Source organism: Cryptomeria japonica, chromosome 6 (genome assembly GCF_030272615.1).
Source record: "Cryptomeria japonica chromosome 6, Sugi_1.0, whole genome shotgun sequence".
Lineage (NCBI taxonomy): Eukaryota > Viridiplantae > Streptophyta > Pinopsida > Cupressales > Cupressaceae > Cryptomeria > Cryptomeria japonica.
This window is the reverse complement of record NC_081410.1, coordinates 120,002,652-120,023,181: the sequence shown is the minus strand read 5'-3', so window position 1 is coordinate 120,023,181 and position 20,530 is coordinate 120,002,652. Positions and strand designations below refer to the sequence as shown.

The 20,530-nt window shown below is 36.0% G+C and overlaps 1 protein-coding gene across 7 annotated transcripts in view; it reads left to right on the top strand.

Annotated features, from left to right (window-relative positions):
* Positions 1 to 20,530, top strand: part of LOC131053738 (ubiquitin-like-specific protease 1D) — a 163,058-nt gene that overhangs the window by 32,318 nt on the left and 110,210 nt on the right. For all 7 annotated transcript variants that reach the window (XM_057988380.2, XM_057988377.2, XM_057988378.2 and 4 more), the window contains exons 4-7: positions 5,051 to 5,099; positions 8,815 to 8,894; positions 9,070 to 9,102; positions 9,250 to 9,345. In XM_057988380.2, the coding sequence (XP_057844363.1) occupies positions 5,051 to 5,099; positions 8,815 to 8,894; positions 9,070 to 9,102; positions 9,250 to 9,345 (258 nt within the window). The remainder of the gene's footprint in view (positions 1 to 5,050; positions 5,100 to 8,814; positions 8,895 to 9,069; positions 9,103 to 9,249; positions 9,346 to 20,530) is intronic.

Here is a 20,530-nt window from a genome sequence, read left to right as displayed (position 1 = left end):
TAAAACCTAGAATTTGCATTCTAACTCCTAGATTTGAAACCACTCTCAAGCATCTTGCCAATATATACATGAAATATAACTTAATGAATAAGAAAGGAAAAAGACAAAGGGAAATGTGATTTAAATGTTATATTTCATGTATATATTCTGATGAAGAGAATGATACTGACTTGAAAACAAAGATGGGGAGCTATATCATGCTATAATTAATGTATATTCTGGGGGCATGTCATAAACCAAAAAGGCATTTAAATTTTGAGATTTGATTTTTTTTTGAGTTTGGCTGAGTTTAGGAGACGGGACTCGCTTGGACTTGATGAGTCTGACCTAGACTCGACCGAGTCCAAGTTTGAGCCCCTAGGACTTGCCGAGTCTAGGCAAGTCCTAGCTAGTTGAAGGGAGATCTTATCAAGGTATCTACACTCGAAGATTGTGAGCATGTATTGTTTTTCAGGTTTTGTAATTCTTGCCAGTGAAGTACTAATTCCTTTCCAACATGATGTTGAGTAATGAAGCCATCCCTCTTGCTATTTGAAATTGCAAAAATATAAACTTACCATATGAAATTAGACCACAATTTTTAGGATTTTCTTTGAAACCCTAGTTACTAAATGGTAGAAAATACCCATAATTTTGTTGGGAATATTACACCATTCCTATTCCCATGGCTTGGATTTAGGATACAAACAATAATGTTTGTTAAGTTGTTTTAGTTTGTTATACTGTAATAATCTATGTTGGGGATTCGTTATAGCCTTATAGGAACTCTCTTATAATATAGGAGATATAAATCCTATTAATATTTAATATGATTGAATGAACAATGTTGGAAGAAGAGCATATTATTTTTCTTGTAAAATTCCTCTGATTACTTTCCTGGTATTAGAGCAACATCATTTCTTTTCACGCCCTCCATTTGGCGCCTAATTTGGAGTAACTACAGACCTCAAGGCCTAGGTTTGAGGGAAACTACTAGAGTTTCGGCCTACGTTTGTCCCATACCAGCTATATGGAAGAGGAATTTATGTGCAGAGTGTAAGATCTGAATGAAAGTGAACATGCTTAGCTGCTGTGTTGTTCTCTTCCCAATGATCTCATCTATTGAGAATTTGTAGAAGCAAAAAATCAAAAGAAAGTTCTATTGAAAGCCAACTACTCGATTTGAGATAAATTTACAACTTATGTGTGGTCGACAAGCTTGAGGAGTGGAAGAGGTTGTGGGCTACGTAGGGAGAGGGGAATGAGATAATAGAGGTGACTGGGTCAAAGTGGTACGGTTGGAGAAAGAACGGAAATCACAAGTTGGAACCAGTGGCAAAGGCATCTATTGTGTGCAATAGAAAGATGATTATTAAGGCATCCACAAATATTGGGTTTGCAAGAATGGCCAACTCTTAGATTAGAGCTAGTTGCATTCAAGAAGAGTGAAGAGTCATGCATGCAAATGATTCAAACCAAGTGTTTATTTGTTTTGAAAAATCTTCCAAGGGAAATATTTTAAGCTTTTGCAAGATTTTTTCAACATCAAAAATTTTATATACTCATTTGTGAGACAAACATCTTATTGATGGCATTGGCTTGATGAGGAGTTGTATTATGGTGATGTGCATACCCAAGGAGGTCCTGCAAGGAGAAGAACAAAGTGACCATAACTAAAGCTATTGAGTCGCCATTTTGAGAAGAAAATCACAATTTGAAGAAAAGAGCCTTTGATATCAGTTATTTGTGATAAAGAAGAAGAAATCTGCTTGGTAATAGAAAATTCGAGCTTTTTTTGAAAAGAGAAGCCACAAGCTTATAGCTTCAAGGATTTTGTCATTGGTCTTTTGACTTTGTTGAGGTAGGATATTGCTTATTAGGCACTTTTATTTATTTGTCTTCTAAACAATTAAAGAGTTTAGTTTCTTCATACTATTTTATTTAATATATATGTAAAGTTGTGAAAGTGTTAATTATTTTAAGGTGCATTATCGGTGGAGCCCAACACTTCCATTTACTTTTGATTAAGGGAGAGTCGAATATATTTTCTTTATGGAGAAGAATAGCACATCAATTGAAAAATTTGAAGGTTTAGAGTTTCACACATGGCAAATTAAGTATAGTTGATCCTTGTTGAAAAGGATCAATGGGATGTGGTAAGTGGAGCAACAATAAGGGCAATTGATGTTGATGAAGCACAAAATAGACTGCAAAGGATCAAAGAGCTATAGCATTGATTGGTCTCGGACTATCAAATGCACACCTTCATCATATCAACTTATCAAAAGCATCAAGTGCAAAGAGGGCTTAACACAATTTTTTTGGGCTGAAAGTGATGGAAAGTGACAACATTGTTCAACTTGAAAAGTTTCGTTCCTTATTGAATCAACTAGCTGAGATAAAAGCTAAAGTAGATGATGATGATGCAAAAGCTATTTTTTTAAATAACATGCCTCCTAGCTATGGTAATATTTTGTTCACATTGAACAAAGTAAATGCTACCCTAGAAGATATAATATTTACTTTAATTGATGGAGCTAAGAAAATTGACTCAAATATAGAAGAAATTGCAATGTTTGGAAAATACAAGCCTTTTATTCCTTCAAATCCAGTTCTTCTACGTCAAAGGGAAATCGTTTTCTCAAGGATAGAATTTTGTGTTACTATTGCAGGAAAAAAGGACACATTATTATGAATTGCATTCAGTGTGCCAAGGATTTCCTCGATGGTAAGCTAAATACAGATAAAGCATTGGCTACAGACAATGATGAAAAATGTCTCTTTGAAATAGCTACTAAAAACCCTCCACACAAGAATAGTGAGGAGGAATATATTTTTAAATCGAATCAAAAGTTTGTATTTGTGATGTGATGAGTTTGTCCCTAATCACAATTCTTGGTTGTTTGTGAATGCATGTGTTTCTCCCCATTCACAAGATGATGTAAGTGATTGGATGTGTTTGTCCCTAGTCATAGGTATTGAGTAATTATGCTTGGATGCGTGTCCCTACTCATAATTGTTGTGAGTAGATGTGTGTCCCTATTCATAACGTTGAAGTTGGATAGATGTGTTTGTCCCTATCCAAATTTGATGTAAGACCTTGGATAGATGTGTTAGTCCTTATCCTTGGATGAAAGTAGTATGAGCATAGTGAGGCTAGTTTCACTATTGCTTGTCACGAGTAGATGTGTATGTCCCTACTCATATCATATGATGAACTACTAAACGTGGTCATCAATTATTGTTGGTCCATTTATCTCCATTTGGATAATGATACAATATGGGGGGGGGGGTGTTGGGAATTTTACATCATTCCTATTCCCGTAGCTAGTTTTTAGGATACAAACAATAATGTTTTTTAAGCTGTTTTAGTTTGTTATATGTAATAAACTATGTTGGGGATTTGTTATAGGAACTCTCCTATAATATAGGAGATAGAAATCCTATTAATATGTAATATGATTGATTGAACAAGGGTGGAAGAAGAACATTTTTTTTTGTGTGTGAAATTCCTCTGATTACTTTCAAATTTTATTTTGAAAAATTGCCAAAAATCACCAACACAAGCCCTAGACGTTGGGTCTCTTCAAAAATCCATTGTGAAAAAATGCATGTGCGATTTTCATTCGCAAAAAACAATGTGAATTTTATCAATAACTTGTGATTTCAATTGTCCAAAAGATGCAATTTTTCCAATTGAAAAAATGCTGCTATTTTTCTTTTTAAATTAGAGGCAATTTTGCAGAGAAGAGAACCATGAATTTGTAGAGATACTAATTGTGTTTTTTTCAAGAAAAGGCTGGCATGATTTGTTGGAAGCAATTTTGTATACAAACCTTGCAACTTGTCCTTGTATGAATTTGTACAACAATGTAATGTTTTGTACGACGCTCCTTTGGCATGTTTTGTATTACATGTGTTCCTTGAACCATTACTACAGATAGTAGTCCCTAGGCTTTCATGCGTTCTAAAATTCTGAAGCTCAACTTGGGCTCTAATACCATATTACAAAAAATAGAACATAGAGTGATTACCAAGATATGCAATATTAAACATGGAGTGAATGTCTCCTTAAATAAGAGTTACAAAATATTTTTCCATAAAGGATAAGTGTAATGTCCCCACTTTGAAATACAGTTTAATGATAAATGATAATAATAAAATAAAAATAAAAATATAAAAGAATACAATTAAATATAATTAAATTTTAATTAAATTAATGAATGGTCAAAGACATGAAATGAAAAGTTGTGTGTCCCTCAAACATGAAATATAAAAGGGAGAAGAGAACCTCATTTGAGGGGATAATTTGGGGAATCGGAAGTGCACATTTGATATAAATAAGAAGTACAGATCTGAATGTGAAAGGTTGTGTTCCTTTCAAAAGGCAGAAATAATGAAGAGTTGCACTCTTTTAAACGGTGCTAATGGTGGAAAGGGTGTGTCTCTTTCCAAAGGGCCATACATGATGAAGAGGTGTGACCTCTCCCTCACATTGGAGGATATACAAAGGAGAAAGTCTCATTTGAGGAGGACATCCAAGGGAGATCAATTTATTATTCTAAAAGGGTAGCAATGAAGAGTGATGACTCATTTCTTATGAAGAGGTGTGACTTCCCACAAATGAAGATATAAATAAGAGATTAATTCAAATGAGAAGGGGAATTGGAGAAACCATCCATAAGATTAAAGAAGACAAGAAAGTGAACGGATCAATATCTAATATCAGAATTAATAAGGGTGAAAATTAGCAGACTTTGATATTTACAAGGGCAAGATTTAGGGCGATCCCAAAAGGGGACATTACAATAAGATCAATGACTAATAAAGCAACATGTAAGAACTTAATTATAAGAATATTCCTAAAGTCTATCCTAAAGACTTAATTGACCATTAAAAATTAAAAAACTACAACATTACTTTAATACTATTGTAGTCTTATTGGATGTGGGATAAATCATTGGTGCTTGGCATATTACTTAAAATTATAATTTATGCATCTTCTGTTATATATTTTTTTAATATGAGTAATTGTTCTTTTTTCTCTTAATAGTTGATGTTCCTCTTACAGGTTAAGGAAGTCTTTGTCACTTTCTAAAGAAGGTTGGACCAGGAAAAAGGTATGACTTCAAAAATCTTTTGATCCATTGATATTTTCCGTTTTATGATATATAATCTAATATCTTGTCTGTATGAATAAAACACAGCTTTGTATGTATGAGAAATGGAACTATAAAGTGAACACGTGAAGGCAATATCTAAATATTTGCACAAAATTGCTTCTTATTGAGCTTTCCCTAGTGACAAAAGTATTTTTGTACTACTTTGATAAGCACCTTCATATATTCATCGATGTGCATTTTCAATAGAAATTAAGGATTTTTGTTGTTTATATTTGTTATTCAGCTTCATTTGTGTACCTTTGGGACCTTCCTTTAACACTGTTATATATGTGTTGTTCACACTGCGTATCAGTCAATCCATTCTCAACATGCAGCTTCATTTGTGTACCTTTGGGACCTTCCTTTAACACTGTTATATATGTGTTGTTCACACTGTGTATCAGTCAATCCATTCTCAACATGCATAGGTTTTGCGAATAAGACATGAGAGAATATCCTATGTCTATGCAGACACACCTTTTGTGATTTGTAAATTGTACTTTCCTAATCGATGCCTTATCTTATCCCATGTTTTTGGCATTGTGAATGAGGGAATAGAATTTTGGTCACAAAATCAATGGTATGTGGAATTTGCCTAGGGGTAGGTCCTTATGATTTCCCCACAAAGATACAATTAAAAATCAACTTATAATATGTTGCTATGTATATTCATGCTAGCCAAATTAACCAACAGTCATTGAATCAGATATTTACCATGAATTTCAGATTCACAAATTGTTATTCTACATCAATGTCATGATAAACACATCTGGTTGAAAGTCGATCATATCTGAAGGAAATAATGCAAAAAGGCATGTACAGTAAAAAGTACATTGCATGAAGGTTGAAACTCAAAGGAGACATAGTTGATCCTATTCATCATATGACAAGTCCTTTCTCTTTTTCATAAGAGCTAGAGGACATTTAGGAAAGTCATATATTAAGCTTGTTCATTCTCACTCAAGTTCTGAAAATCGACAAGCAATGCTCAGCTAAGGACAGGCTCAGCTCTGTAAGTGAAAGTGGATGCTACTGTTTTTTTAAATTTCTAGTAATATTTCCATCAACAACAATTTAACACAGCAATTTTTACCTCTATAGCATTTTTTAAAGTTATAGGCTATCTAGAAACCCAACATTTTAAAACAAGTCTGCAAATAAACTAAAAGCTAGACTATAACTGTTGACAAAAAAATTTAAGTTTGTCACTATGTATAAACGATCACTAAGCCAGCCAAAACTAACCAACAGCCATTGTATCAGGCCTGTACCATATTTGGTTAATTGATGCTTTTTCACTGCTAGTGAATAACAGTACAATCAAACATCATATTCACAATTTATGATTCATACATCAATGTCAAACTACAGTGTAGGATGCTAGTAAATTGATCAATCTGAAAGAAATAGTGCAAATAAGTTTGCACAGTAAAAAGTATATCACACAAACATTGGGATTCAAAGGGATTGTAATGTACCCATTCAAGATCTGAAGACAACTAGGATCGATCAACGATTAAATAAGTTTTACTTAAAGATTTAAACTTATTAGTCATACTCTTATGTATATATGAGGACAATGAATATCAATATCATCATTACAATAATGAAAGGATGAAGGCAACAGACAGGACAGTCATACGTTCAGCAATACATCATGAAGGGAGTCTATGACATAATGGAATCAGGAATGAAACACACCAAGATTGATCACTATGAATTGCTATAAGATTTCCGATGAACACGAGCTATACCAAGCAACACTATGACTCTTACTTGGTCTATGTCGATAGTATGAAGGGAATTGTTACCAATATCAAGCATAGAAGGCAGCATTTGATACAAATGTATCAATGAATAAAGAGAGGACCAGAATTAGTCAATGATGATAACGAGTATCAACTCCTAACATAATATTGTCATCATCGTGGGAGAATATTAGAAGTGATACCTTACTGACTATTGATAAAGCACAGCGATCCTATCAAGGATGTATTGATACCCATTACACAAGAGACACAAACTAATTGACAATTTCAACACATGGATTAGTTAATCAATAATTGATTGTTTGTCAATGAATAGACACGATGATAAATTAATTATCATCGGTTGGAATAACAAGGAAGTGCAATGCCTTATCATGCGATTATCATAAGGAATCCGATTAAAGATACAAATGAATAGATAACTAAAGGGGTGCGATTAGTGAAGGAGGTTATCACCAAGAGGCAGGGGTCATGTCTCCTCCTTCCACACGTATGGTATAAAAAGATCTTCCCAGCATCTCCATTTGGCATCATGCAATTTGTATTATTTCTTTTATTAGTCCAGATTTGGATCTGCTCTGTAAGAGCCAGTGCCTTGTGGCATTATCGGTTGCAAGCAATAATAGTGTAGATCAGAGACAGCACCAATGGATTGCAAGATATTGAAGTTGTATACCAGAAACAGCATCCATTATCAAGTTGCAAGCATTCAACTAGTAATCTGAAACAGCAACATATTGCTGCTAGTGATATTATACATTTGCATAATCAAATTGATATATCAGACATACGAAGACCATTGTTGAAAGTAATATATATATCAATTGCATAGGCATATTGTACATCAGACATAGCATCATTTCTTTATCACTATGAGTGATAAAGTAATCTCATTGATCGCGTATCTCATAATTGTATATCAGACATTTGCAGTGCTCCACGGCCGTTGGGGATGGGGATGGGGAGACGGGGAGTGATAAAGTAATCTCATTAATTGCGTATCTCATAATTGTATATCAGACATTTGCAGTGCTCCACAGCCGTTGGGATGGGGAGATGGGGGGACGTGGGGACGGGCTTCGTGGACGGGGGACAAAGGGAAAAAGTTTTGGTGATGGGTTTTGGGGACGGGGGACTTAGACCTGGGAGGGGGAAACACGTTTCCGTGGAACACTGGACATTTGTATCAATTCTATATCAATCTTGCATATATATATATATACCAGAAATAGCAGTTGATAATTTGTGTAACATCCTTTACTAGGTTTAATTGCTATCATTTGATAGAGTAAGAAGGAGAAGTTAGGTAAATGTCCCAACATTCTAAGTTGCTCTATTAACGGGACATTACAAGTGGTATCAAAGTATTATATTTTGTGGTTATATTGTATCATTCCTAAAATGGGACATTACAGAGATGGACTTGATCCTCTTCATCAAATGATAAATCTTCTTGATTTCTTTAAAGAGATAGGATTATGATATGCCAAGCTTGTAAATTTCAACTTAAGTTCTCCTGGAAAATGGCTAGCAAGAGGCATTCTGACCAATGTTAATATTTGATAGTAGTCTTGCATGTGGAATCAGTTTAGTCTTGCACTTTGAATAATGCCAGCAAGAGGTAATCGATAACCTCAAAAGATCAATGATTTGATAGAGTGCAAGATGAATGCTTGGAATAGCTTTGTTGGATTTAAACATAGATTCTCATTTGATGTAGTCAAAGAAGTAATCTGATATTAGTTAGCTTTGATGCTGTAGATTATCCAAAATATTTTAACATTGATTGAAAGTTTTTGTAAAGAGAAGAAAAACACGCAAATTTGCAAGACGAGAGAAGTTTTCGCTTCTTCATTTGGCAGTTATATATTGTACTATTAAAGCAGTTTTCTGTCAATGCACAGGTCACTAAATTAATAGATTTAGATGAAGAAGATGACAAGCATTCAAAGCAATTACACATCGATAGGATGTCTGAAAGATGGTAAACTGTGTAACTTGACATATGATCATATATATTAATTAGTTTCTTCATTTTTCCAGCTCTAGTTGTGTATCTATTAGTCGTTATACTTCAATTAACCACCATCTATTATTTTTTTTATTTCTATCACATTTTTCTTTTTTAAAGTAGTTTCATTCATTTTGTAATGTTTCAGGATGAAGGATATGAAACTTTATTATCCTGCAAGGTATGCTTTTTTAACTTACATAACTCAAAATAATGTGCTACCCTAGATCTTTACACGTTTTCGCTTGACTTTATTCATATCACACATCTTTAATTTTTTTCTTAGTTTTATTAATTCTTTATTATGCATGGCTTGCCTAATCTACAGGGATGACCCAGATTCAGTGGAAATCTGTTACGTTGACATGGAATGCCTGGATCCCTTCTCATATTTGTCCTCACCAATTATGAATTTTTACATCAGGTTAGGAAAAGTGATATTTCTTTCTAGTTCTGTCGTTTTAGAAGATGTTGCTAGTTTTGGAATTTTTTTTGGGTTTGATTTTTATTGAAAATTAGTCAAACACATTTAAATTTTTAATTTGAGATCATAAAACACTTGATGATAAATATCTATTGGGAACACAAATCTTGATGGATTTCTTCAAATTCTCACACTTTAAGACTGTTAATGTTGCTCAGCCTCTAAGCATTAAGATCAATTTCTTGCATCTTCATCCTCACTCGACCTTTATGTTGATAGTTTTAGCAGTCTCAGAGTTTTCTGGTCATAATACTAGTTCCAGAAGAAAAGGAAGAGAGAAGAGGGACAACAAGGTCACCATCAAAAGAGCACTTTGGATCTCACCCCACCAAATGCATGCATATGTCATCAACAATTCTGTTTTCTCTGTTCACTGTAATTTTTTACTCATTATAGGTTTGTTATATGGTACAGACTTGGCCATAGAAAGCTTCGATAACTGTTTTAGGGACTGCCATTGCTATTAAAGTAAATATTTGTTTTGAATCTAACCTTATAAAACTTTTAAAAAGTTCCAAGATATCTCATCATGTGAAACCCATGATGGATTAAGTCAGTTTATTACTTATTTCCATAAAAGATTAATTCAAATTTTTTGTGCATATGACTATATTTTATGTTAAAAAAATCAACCATGGTCTGGGATTCAAAAATAGAACAGAAAAATTATGGGTAAGTATCAAATGCTGAGGTGGAAAACAAGAAATTCGCCATAAAATGAAGGTAATTCTCGTAGCATTGATAGGTTGCTATGAATAATAATTCTGACGACACCATGACCTTCTAAGGAATTTTACAATTAAATAGAGCACATCACATAAAACCTTGGCACATTTGCAAATTCAATTGTTCCAGGTAGAAACTTCCTGAATAGTACCCGTCCAGTTTAGCTATTACTGTAGCCTGATTAATCTTGGCTAGCATTCATAAAATGTGATTTGAGGTCGAGAAACTTGAATCTGTGAGTGGTTGAAAATGTGCATGCAGTTGAAAATAATATTCATGAAGTCATTATCATAAACAAAGGCACAAAATTATTGAATTCAATGATATTTTAAGGTAGATGCATGATTTGGAAATGTGAAAAATGCATTCCTTCCCTTTGCTGCCTCTCCTTTCTTTTCCAGGAACTCCGAAAACCCGAGTTTCCGAAGTTCCTCTCTTTCTTTTCCCTTCTCTTCCGTTGCCTGGAACTCTGGAACCCCGAGGTTCCGAAGTTCCTTTCTCTTCTTCTTCCCTTCCTCGGAACTCCGGAACCCTGACTTTGCTAAGTCCCGCCTTTCTTGTCTTCTTTTCAGTTCCCCGGAACTCCGGAACCCCGAGGTTCTGAAGTTCTCTTCTTTTGCTTCCCTTCCTCTTTCCTGGAACCCCGAAACCCCGAGGTTCCGAAGTTCCTTCCTTAGCCCTTTTTTCAGTTCCCTGGAACTTCGGAACCCCGAGGCTCCGAAGTTCCCTGCTGCTCTCCTTTCTCTTTCTCGAAACCCCGGAACCCCGAGGTTCCGAGGTTCTTTCCTTGTCTTCCCCACTTCGAGAACCCGAGTCTTCGAAGTCCCCGGACTTCTTTCCGACTAGCGACACTTCCAGATGGCGTGATCAACACTCAAAGCTTTAAATGCTCTGACAACTTTTGTGACTTATGCGCCTTCTTTTGTGGAGCCATAGGGGTGCGTTTAATGTTTTTGGCAGGATTTCCATCAAGAGAGGTACGAGCCATGCTTGTTGTGGTGACTTATGTCATGTCTGCATACTCTGACTCTGGAAGGTTAGTCAATCCACCCTTCTCAGGGTATGGCTAGGTTGCTTGCATGTACAGAAGTCAAGTGCATGCACTTCCTCGCACTCCCAGATTGACATACAGGAGTCATGATCACTCTTGTAACCATTTTTCTATATTAAGGCTGTTAAGCCTCATTGTAAAGGGTTCTCTCCCTGCTGGCTTGAGCTATTCTATGCTCTCTCACTTCTCTTGTATCATTCTATGTTTTGCAACTGTAAGTTGGCCATTGGCCTTATAATCAATTGAAATCACCATTCTTGCCTTCTTTCAACTTGTGCATGTTTTCTTACCTTTATCATAGGTGTATGTTTTGCGGCTCTTCTCTCATTTATGCTATGTTAACTTATTTATGAGTGTGACTTGTGGGAAACCTTCTTCCCTCTTGGCATTCAGCGAATTCTAACCTCCATACATGCATTGGGGTCACTCATACAACTGAAGTTTGTGCATCTCCTGGGTTTTTCAGTTGATTCTTTGTGTCATTTCGAGTAGGGAGAGGAACAATCTCTTCTTGGTGCATCACCTCCTTTTATTTCAAGCATTTTTTTCTCCCCTTTACCTCTGCAATTTGTTAGGATAGGCCTAGGAGTTAGTTTTGAAGTGTTGAGCTGGTTCAACACCTACACCTAGATTGAGAAGGAAGCCGGCCTTCTTCGGAGATTCAACCCCTTGCGCAAGGTCCCACATTTCGGGGTTGTTTCCATGTTTCACAAGGTTGTTGAGTTGATAGCTCAGCAAGGGTGCGAGCTTTTGTGATAACAGCATCCCATGGGCAGTATCATCTAACAAGATGGGGAGAGCCTTTAGACATGGACAAGTAGAGTGGGCAGCACGATGTATGTTACTTGACAAATCCTCGCCCAATGGAGGCAAAACTATACATGTTGACATCCAAACTATCCTTAACAAACATAAGAAGGTTTTTAGCAATATTCCACTAGGACTTCTTCCAAAAAGGGGCTTTGAACATACTATTGAACTTGAAGAAGGGGCAAAACCCGTTATTACCACACCCTACCAACACCCAAGAAAATATAAAGAAGATATTGAGAAAACCTTTAAAGAATTATTGGAAATGGGGCATATTCAACTTAGTTCTAGCCCCTTTGCTTCCTTTGTAGTGTTAGTAGAAAAGAAAGATGGAACCATGAGGATCACTTAAGACATATAGATGAAGTATTGGGATACTTGAACAGTAGTCATTATTTGCCAAAATGTCCAATTGTGAATTTGGAATGGATGAGATTTTATATCTAGGGCACAAAATCAATGCCCGAGGAGTCAGCGTTGACGAGGAAAAGATCAAAGCTATAAGAGATTGGCCAAAACCAAGAACCTTAGCTTAGCTAATGGGATTTCTAGGATTTTGTAGCTATTACAGAAGGATCAAAGGCTTCTCAAGGCTAATTGCCCCACTAACAAAACTAAATAAGAAGGGTGCTTTCTCAAGGAGTATCGAAGCCCAACAAGCCTTTGAAAAGCTAAAAGAAATAATGAGCTCTTGTCTAGTGTTAGCTATTCTAGACTTCTCATTGCCATTTGAGCTAGAGTGTGATGCTTCAGGGGAAGGTGTTGAGGTATTATTGATGCAAAAAAAACACCCTATAGATTTCGAAAGTCATAAACTTAAAGAGACTGAAAGGAACTACTGCATTTATGATAAGGAAATGTTAGCAATTATGCACACCCTAGTCAAGTTTAGGTAGTACCTTGTTTGTAGAAGATTTGTTGTGAAAATTGATCATAATAGCATAAGATTCTTCTTGAACCAAAAATATTTGACTGCTAGGCAGTAGAAATGGTTTAGCAAATTGCAAGCCTGTGACTTTGACATTGATTTATGAAGGGGAAAAATAATGTTATGGCCGATGCTCTATCTCAAAGAGCCCATCTATGTTCCATTATGGCTATCTCTGCAGATTGGAAGAACTCAATACTCGCAGAATGTGCCAAGGATGCATTGGCAAATGACATATTAGAAGGGAAGCTACAAGATGAAAAGTTCAAAGTGGTAGAGGATCTCATCCTCTATAAAGATAGAATATACATCACTTAAAGATCAAAAATGAAAGAAAAGGTTATGAGGGCATACCGTGATACCCCTTTTGTAGGTCATCAAGAATACTGCAAAACTTACAAACAAATAAGAGAAAGATTCTCGTGGAAAGGTCTCAAAGGAGATGTCTTAAAACACATCAGGGAATGTATGGTGTGTCAAAAGAACAAAGTTGAACAAACATTTCTTGCCAGGTTACTTCAACCCTTACCCACACCTGATTAGAAATAGGAAAGTGTTTCAATGGATTTCATTGCAGAAATTTCAAAGGTACAAGGAAAAGATTGTATATACGTAGTGGTGGATCGATTGACTAAGTTGTCCATTTCCTTGTAGTATCTATCGAATATAGAGTACCTCAAGTGGCAGATATCTTCTTAAAGAAATTGTCAAATTGCATGGTTTACCCAAAAACATTGCCAGTTATAGGAATAGCAGTTTCCTTAGTTTGTTTTGGCAAGAGCTCTTCAAGCTAGCTGGAATTGAACTCACCTCTGGTACAAATTACCACCCACAAACTAATGGATAGACTGAAATTGTCAAAATCGAGGGATATTTAAGAAATTATGTCACAAAGCAGTAAATTGCATGGATCTAATGACAACATCTCGGGGAGTATTGTTATAACACCATTCATCACATGTCAATAGGGATGAGTCCTTTCAAAGAATTAGCTGGAATTGAACTCACCCCAAGTACAAGTTACCACCCACAAACCAATGGACATATTGAAATTGTCAAAATTGAGGGATATTTAAGAAATTATGTCACAAAGTAGCAAACTGCATGGATCTAATACTACATCTCAGGAAGTATTGTTATAATACTACTCATCACATGTCAATAGGGATGAATCCTTTCAAAGCATTAAATGGGTATGAGGCTACATTTTGGAGATTTAATTCTCTCTAAAAAATTGAGTTTCGGGAGTTGGAGACTTGATGCAAGAAAGTATAGACATTTTGAATACACTTAAAGATAACTTGCACCATGCACAAAATAAAAAAAAAATGTATTTTGATCAATGAAGAATTGAGAGAACATTTGAAGTAGGAGACATACTCTTCCTAAGATTGCAAACTTATAAACAATCTTCTATTTAGGGGAGTGATGCTGAAGAACTCAAGCCACGATTCTGCGGCCCATATAAGGTTGTGCAAAGGATTGGTGAAGTTGATTATAAATTTGAGTTACCAACAAATAGTCGAATTCATAATGTCTTCCATGTATCATGCCCCAAGGTGTTAGAGCAACACGTTACACTGTGTCCAGAGTTAACCCCGCTTGATAATGAAGGAAGATTAATTTTGGAAACTAAGGCTATCCTTGATATGCGAGAGAAGAAATTAAGGAATAAGGTTATTCTTGAGTATTTGGTTAAATGGAAAAAATTGCCTATGGAAGACACCACTTGGGAAGGAGCAGAAATTTTTAATCACCCAAATTTAAATTGCTTGTGGACAACCAATCTTGGGAAGGGCAGACTGTCATGCCCTCGACTTAAGCACTTCACTTAGCAGGATCGCAATATTATAAGATCCCACTCGCTGCCTTTAAACAAGGGAAAGAGAAATAATAGGGCCAACGGTCACTTAATATTATGTTTGATTAACAATGATGGGCGGTGATTCTTAACAAGGGATGCGATTAACATTCAACAATCAGCGCTTGTGTTATGAAGGGAGGTGTCCCTTGTAAGAGGATGTTTGTTCACAAAGGGGTGTGACTCTCCCCCATTAAAAAAGATATAAATTGGGAGTCATTTCTTTGGGGGAGACCATCAAGTGAAAATTGAAAAACAAAGGGAAACTAAGATATAAGGCAGAAATGATATTGTTCTCAGCAATCATATTATTTTGAGATAAGTTTGAGTATAATATTGGATTATGAATTAATAGATATATAGATGTACTTTGTAGAAATTAAGTAATTGCTATATGCAAGTAATTTTATTGCATTTCCTTCATGTTTTTTAACTAGCAAATGCATATAGAAAAATCCTATTGGAAATCAGTTTTTAATTTATTAGAAATAGCTTGCAAATAGGAAGGATGGCCAACCTTTTGAGTTCACGAGATATCAAGTATGCCACCACAAGATGAATGAATAAGAGATCCCTCCGTTCTTGTTAGTCGGGGGATGTTGAGGACCAGAAATTTAATCATGCTCTTGGGCTTGAGGGTCTTATCAAGCACACCACCTCGAGATGGATGGATTGGAGATCCTGTTATGCTTGTGGGTTGGGAATGTGAATGAGTGCTCTTGGGCTTGATCAAGGAGAATGGCCAACCTCCATGGTGGACTAATGGATGGAATGGACCCAAGATCCTACCATGTTCATGGGGCTAGAGGCAAATGAGTGCTCTTGGGCCTGAGGGTCTTCTTAAGTATTCCACCTTGAGATGGACAAAGAGAGAATTCACCCATGATCTTGCAATACAAGGACAACCATCCTTGAGATCGTGGTTTGCAAACATTCCAACAAATTCCTAATATGGTTACTATAGGAATATGCTCTATAAGGGTGCACTTTTCCAAAGACAACTTCCAAAAATCAGTTGATTGGCTGAATAAAAATGTTTGCTTGGTGGTTTGGGTGCACCTATAAAAGAAGTTGAATTTCAAACAAAATAATCTACTATAATGAGGTGTATGTCTGGTGTAGCGAGACACACTTGAGTATAGAGAAGATCAAAGTTGTGTGTAGAGGCGCACACACGATCAATGGGTGCATGCCTATTGAAAGGAAATTAGTCTTCAATGAAAAAGTTCAAACTTTTAATATAGAGAGGCACTTGTTGAAATTGGGTGTGTGCTTATGTAAATAGAAAAAAAGGGATGTTTCAAAAGACTATGTAGAAGTGCACATGTAGGGGAGAAGTCTATGCTTGAAAGAAGATTATGCAAGTTCGAATTCCGAATGATAAACAAATAGTTTGGAGGTGCACACTTGGAAGGAGGCACACACCACAGAGAAAGAAGTTTGATATCAAAATCAAGATCCAGTGCAAAGATGTACACCTAGCTTGTGATTGCACATCACACAAAGGGGAATTTTGTTTTCAGAATGAGCTATTTATAGGCGTGCATTTGTGGAACGGATATTTTTCCTTTTAATATGGAACAAACATTAGTTAAAAGAAATGAGAGTTTAACCACTGGAATGTATTTACTTTTATTAAACAAAGCAACTCTCCCCTTTTCAAATGCTGAATACAAGGCTTGATTTTATACATTGAAAGAGAACTAACTCAAGCCAAAATAGACTCATTCAAATCTTCCTTTATTTGGGAAAATCAAAACTACTTATATAATTACTTTAACTCCCTAGACTTTGGCTAAAAACAAATAGATTTAGTTTATTTGTTGGCTCATTATGAGATTACCAATAGGTTATAACAAACAAATCCTGTCTACGTGTATGTGCCTAGAGATATATAGAACCTATGACCATAATAATAAATTATACATATAATTGATGCACCTGCATCAGTATGACATAGAAAGTACACCTTCAAGAGAATTTAACACATGAAAGAGAGGTAGTTTATAGGTGCATACTTGGCCACCAAGTATGCACCTAATTGAAGCCAAGTATGCACCTAATTGAAGCAAAATATTTTGGCTGAAGATCAAAGTTAAAAGCAATGTATGAGGTGCACTTGAGGTGGACATGTCCACTTCAAATGAGAATTTTAAATTCAAAAGGCAGTTCAGTTGTGAAGGTGGCATGAGAAGGGTGCACGTAATAAGGAAAAGTTGAAAGCTAAGTCAACATTTATTCTATAAGAGGTGTATCCATTCAAAATAGTTGTTTCGACAATGTCAGAGGAAAACACCTTTTATGTAGCCAATCAAGTTTTAATAAAAGACAAGCCCTATTTATAGGAGGAGAGCACCACTTCTTTGAAAAGCTATCACCTTTCAAATAAAATCATATCTTCTAAAATTAAGTTACTAGCGGCTATATTCAAACAAGTCGTAGGATGTGGTACTTGTTGACGTGTCTAAAATCGCATTGCTATGATTTCATCCGGCTAATGCAGAATAGAATACTAAGAATCCTATCCTCTCTTGAGATAAGAAAATCCCTAATGCTGTGTTAATTTGATCAATGGGGATGACCTCAATGTTTCGGTTGTCAGGTCTTGACTGCAGGATTACTCAGTGATTGATGTGATTTGCTGGGAGCACAAGGGGACTTACGTTTTTGCAACTAGCTGGTCTGCTGTGATTCTCGAACTGCGTAATAAAATCAAAAGGGAAGAGATAGGAGATCTAAAACTAGCAAGACTGGTATGCGGGTAGACGGATTCAACATAACCAATCCCTGCTTGGCCAGAATAGGTCACAACCTTGCAGGAATGGTGCAATCTTCAAGGGGACTTGGAAGATTTTCAGACTGGAAGCGCACGGCTAAGCACCCAATTCTGGCGTAGCTCAGACGGACACTTGCAATTGAACTAAGCACAATTCAAAGGCTCAGGTTAACCATGCAAAAGGATACATAATCAATATATCCTCAATGGTATGACCCTGAATCTATCAAATACCTGCACACCCAAAATAGAAAGATCTATCTAAAATGCTGAAAGAAACCATGCAAACAGGATGAAAACAAGACAATAAACACCAAATCAATGTCTATATATTGATTTCAGCTGCCTATTACAACAATTTCTGCAGCATCTCTATGCTACTGCTAAGATCTAACGTATTCTAACTTCTAAAATCTAACTCTCTAACAATCTAACCACCAAAATTCTAACTGTCTAACCACCAAAAATTCTAACCCTTTACAAAAGAAAGGTCTCTGCCTTTTATAGATTTTACAATATGAATCAAAGGCTAGGATGGACTGCATTCCAGGGCTCTGATCTGCCTTCCAGAAACTGGCAGCTTTAACCTATGGCAATTCAATTCTCAGTTATCCAACCAACCATAATTCTAACTACCTACAATTGTTTGACTTTAATTTGGGTCTATTCGGTAGTTGGACATAATTGACCTGTGCCCCCTCTGTTTTAAAATATCTTGCGCGGGACCCACAAGTAGTTTTACAATAAAACAGTTTCAGTTTTTTAGAAATTGAACTTCTGGATTTAAATCTAGCTGTGTATTTCTCGAGAATGCATAGACTTGCCGCATTCGGAGTGTTCTTCGGTCTTTGGTCTTGGTGGTGGTCTTCAGCTTTGTTTAGTGGCACGCTTACCAATGCTTGGTTGCTCTTGCGCTCCTCCAGCGCGTTCCTGCATCTTCTTCTTTGGCTTTCAGCGCTTGGCTTTGACATTTCAGGTTTCTCCTGGTTCCTTCTGATGATGTCCTGCGAACAATCAATTGATTTCACTTTAATAAATCAATTTGAAAAATTAAAATTAATTTAACAAATATTAAATTTTATTTACGATGCCCGACTCGAGAAGCTCTTTGTGAGATGTATCTTTTGAATGTTTTCGCTTTCTCCTCTGGGAATTCAATACCTTTAGGCAAGTTGAGAGATTTCGTTTCGAGTTAAGGCCACCTCTTTTGAATTCATTAGGGCTTTAGGATTAAAATGTGTGAGTTCTCACTTGGTTGACCCCTTGGCAAAACTCGACTCTTTAGCCAAATTGCGAATGCCTTTAAAATATTTTCTCGTTTTAACTAGCAAAGTTTGGCCCTCTGAACCAAAATGAGAGTTTTCGGCTTTCATTTTAACGCCATCCTTGTGAAATTTCGTGTGATTTTACCTTTAATCACCTAAGTCCTGGAATTTCGGGAATACTGGAGGTTTTGCAAGATTTACCTCTTTTCATTTAATTTCGGCTAAGAAGCCGCCCTTTGGGAAGTTCAACAACGTCTTACTTCATTTTCCAATTTCGGGCTAAAAGGCCCTTTTGAAAAGTTCATTTTAAACGCTTTCCACTCGTGCAATTTTCGGGTTAAAGAAGGCATTTTAAAAAAAGTTTTAAGTTTTAACGAGTTTCACTCATTCTCTATTTTCGAAATTCGGCCTAAAGAGGCCTTTTGCAAACTTTATAAAAAAATAACATCTTTTTCTTATTTTGCGATTTTCGGCCTGGAAGGGGGCTTTTGACTTTCAGCTTATAGAGCCAGTTTGCGATTTTAATATTTAACGTTTGGCAAATGAGCTAATTTTCGCGAGTTTATTTCTTTGAAAATTTCGAGCATATCAGCAAAAATGTGCGAATTTCCTTTTTTGCTTCCTTTGAACTTGGATGCCCAAAGAAGTTCGGGCCCTTCACCCTCTTTGCGCGAATGTCATCCATCTGATTTTCGGCCAACAAGCTTGAAATGGTTTTCGGTATGAAAGGTTATTTTGCAAGATTTTGAAGCCTTTTCGGCTCCTTGAGTCGTTTTGCAAGCCAATGACATTTTTGTTAGAGTTATCTCGTATTAACTAATAATTATTTATTTAATTATTAGTCTATTAAACTCTACGCTTAAGCTAAACTTAGGCATTTAATAAATATTGTAGGTATTTAATAATTATTATTAAATACACATTATCCCTTTAGGGTTTCTTTAGGGTTGCACACCTTTAGGGTTGCTATTATCCTTTTATAAGGATTGTATTGTTCTTTTTCTTAAATTGATTCCCTTTCTGAATGATAATTTTCTTCTTCAGAGCATTTATGCTTTTTTGCTTTATGTGCTTCCATTCTTCTCTTGTGACAGGTATTTGCATGCAGGTGTTCTTGGGATCTCTGAAGTTGTATTTCCTCAACTTCTTCAATTTTCGGCATTTAGGATCAATTTGGGAGTTTGACGTTTTCTTCCCCTTATATTTCGGCTGATGAGGGGATTTCGTGAGCTTCTTATGTGTTTTCTAACCCACGATTTTGAACTTTCACTCCATTTTTGGGCTACGAGGAAGCTTTTTGAACTTTGCGATTTTACTTTTAGCCATTTTTGGGAAAATGAAGCTTTTCGCGAGATTTGTTTCCTTCCTTTCATCATTGTTTTCGGTTTATGAAAGGTTCTTTTCGGCTTCGAAGGCCATATGGCGCGATTTCTAACTTCTAAAGATTTTCAGGTATTTTGGAGGATTTACGCGAGATTAGGTTTTCAGCCAATTTCGGCCTGGAAGCCAATTTTACAAGGCTCAAGTCATTTTCAGGTTGAATCGCCATTTGAAATTGTAAGAATTTCGACCCATTCGGCCGATTTGTGAACTTTAACATTTTTGGCCCAAATGAGGTCTTGGTGGTGGACTTAGACGTTCTCAGGTCCGATCCTTCACTCACTGATTTCGGGGTTTGCCAGTTCATTTGTGAGACTTTGACTCTTGA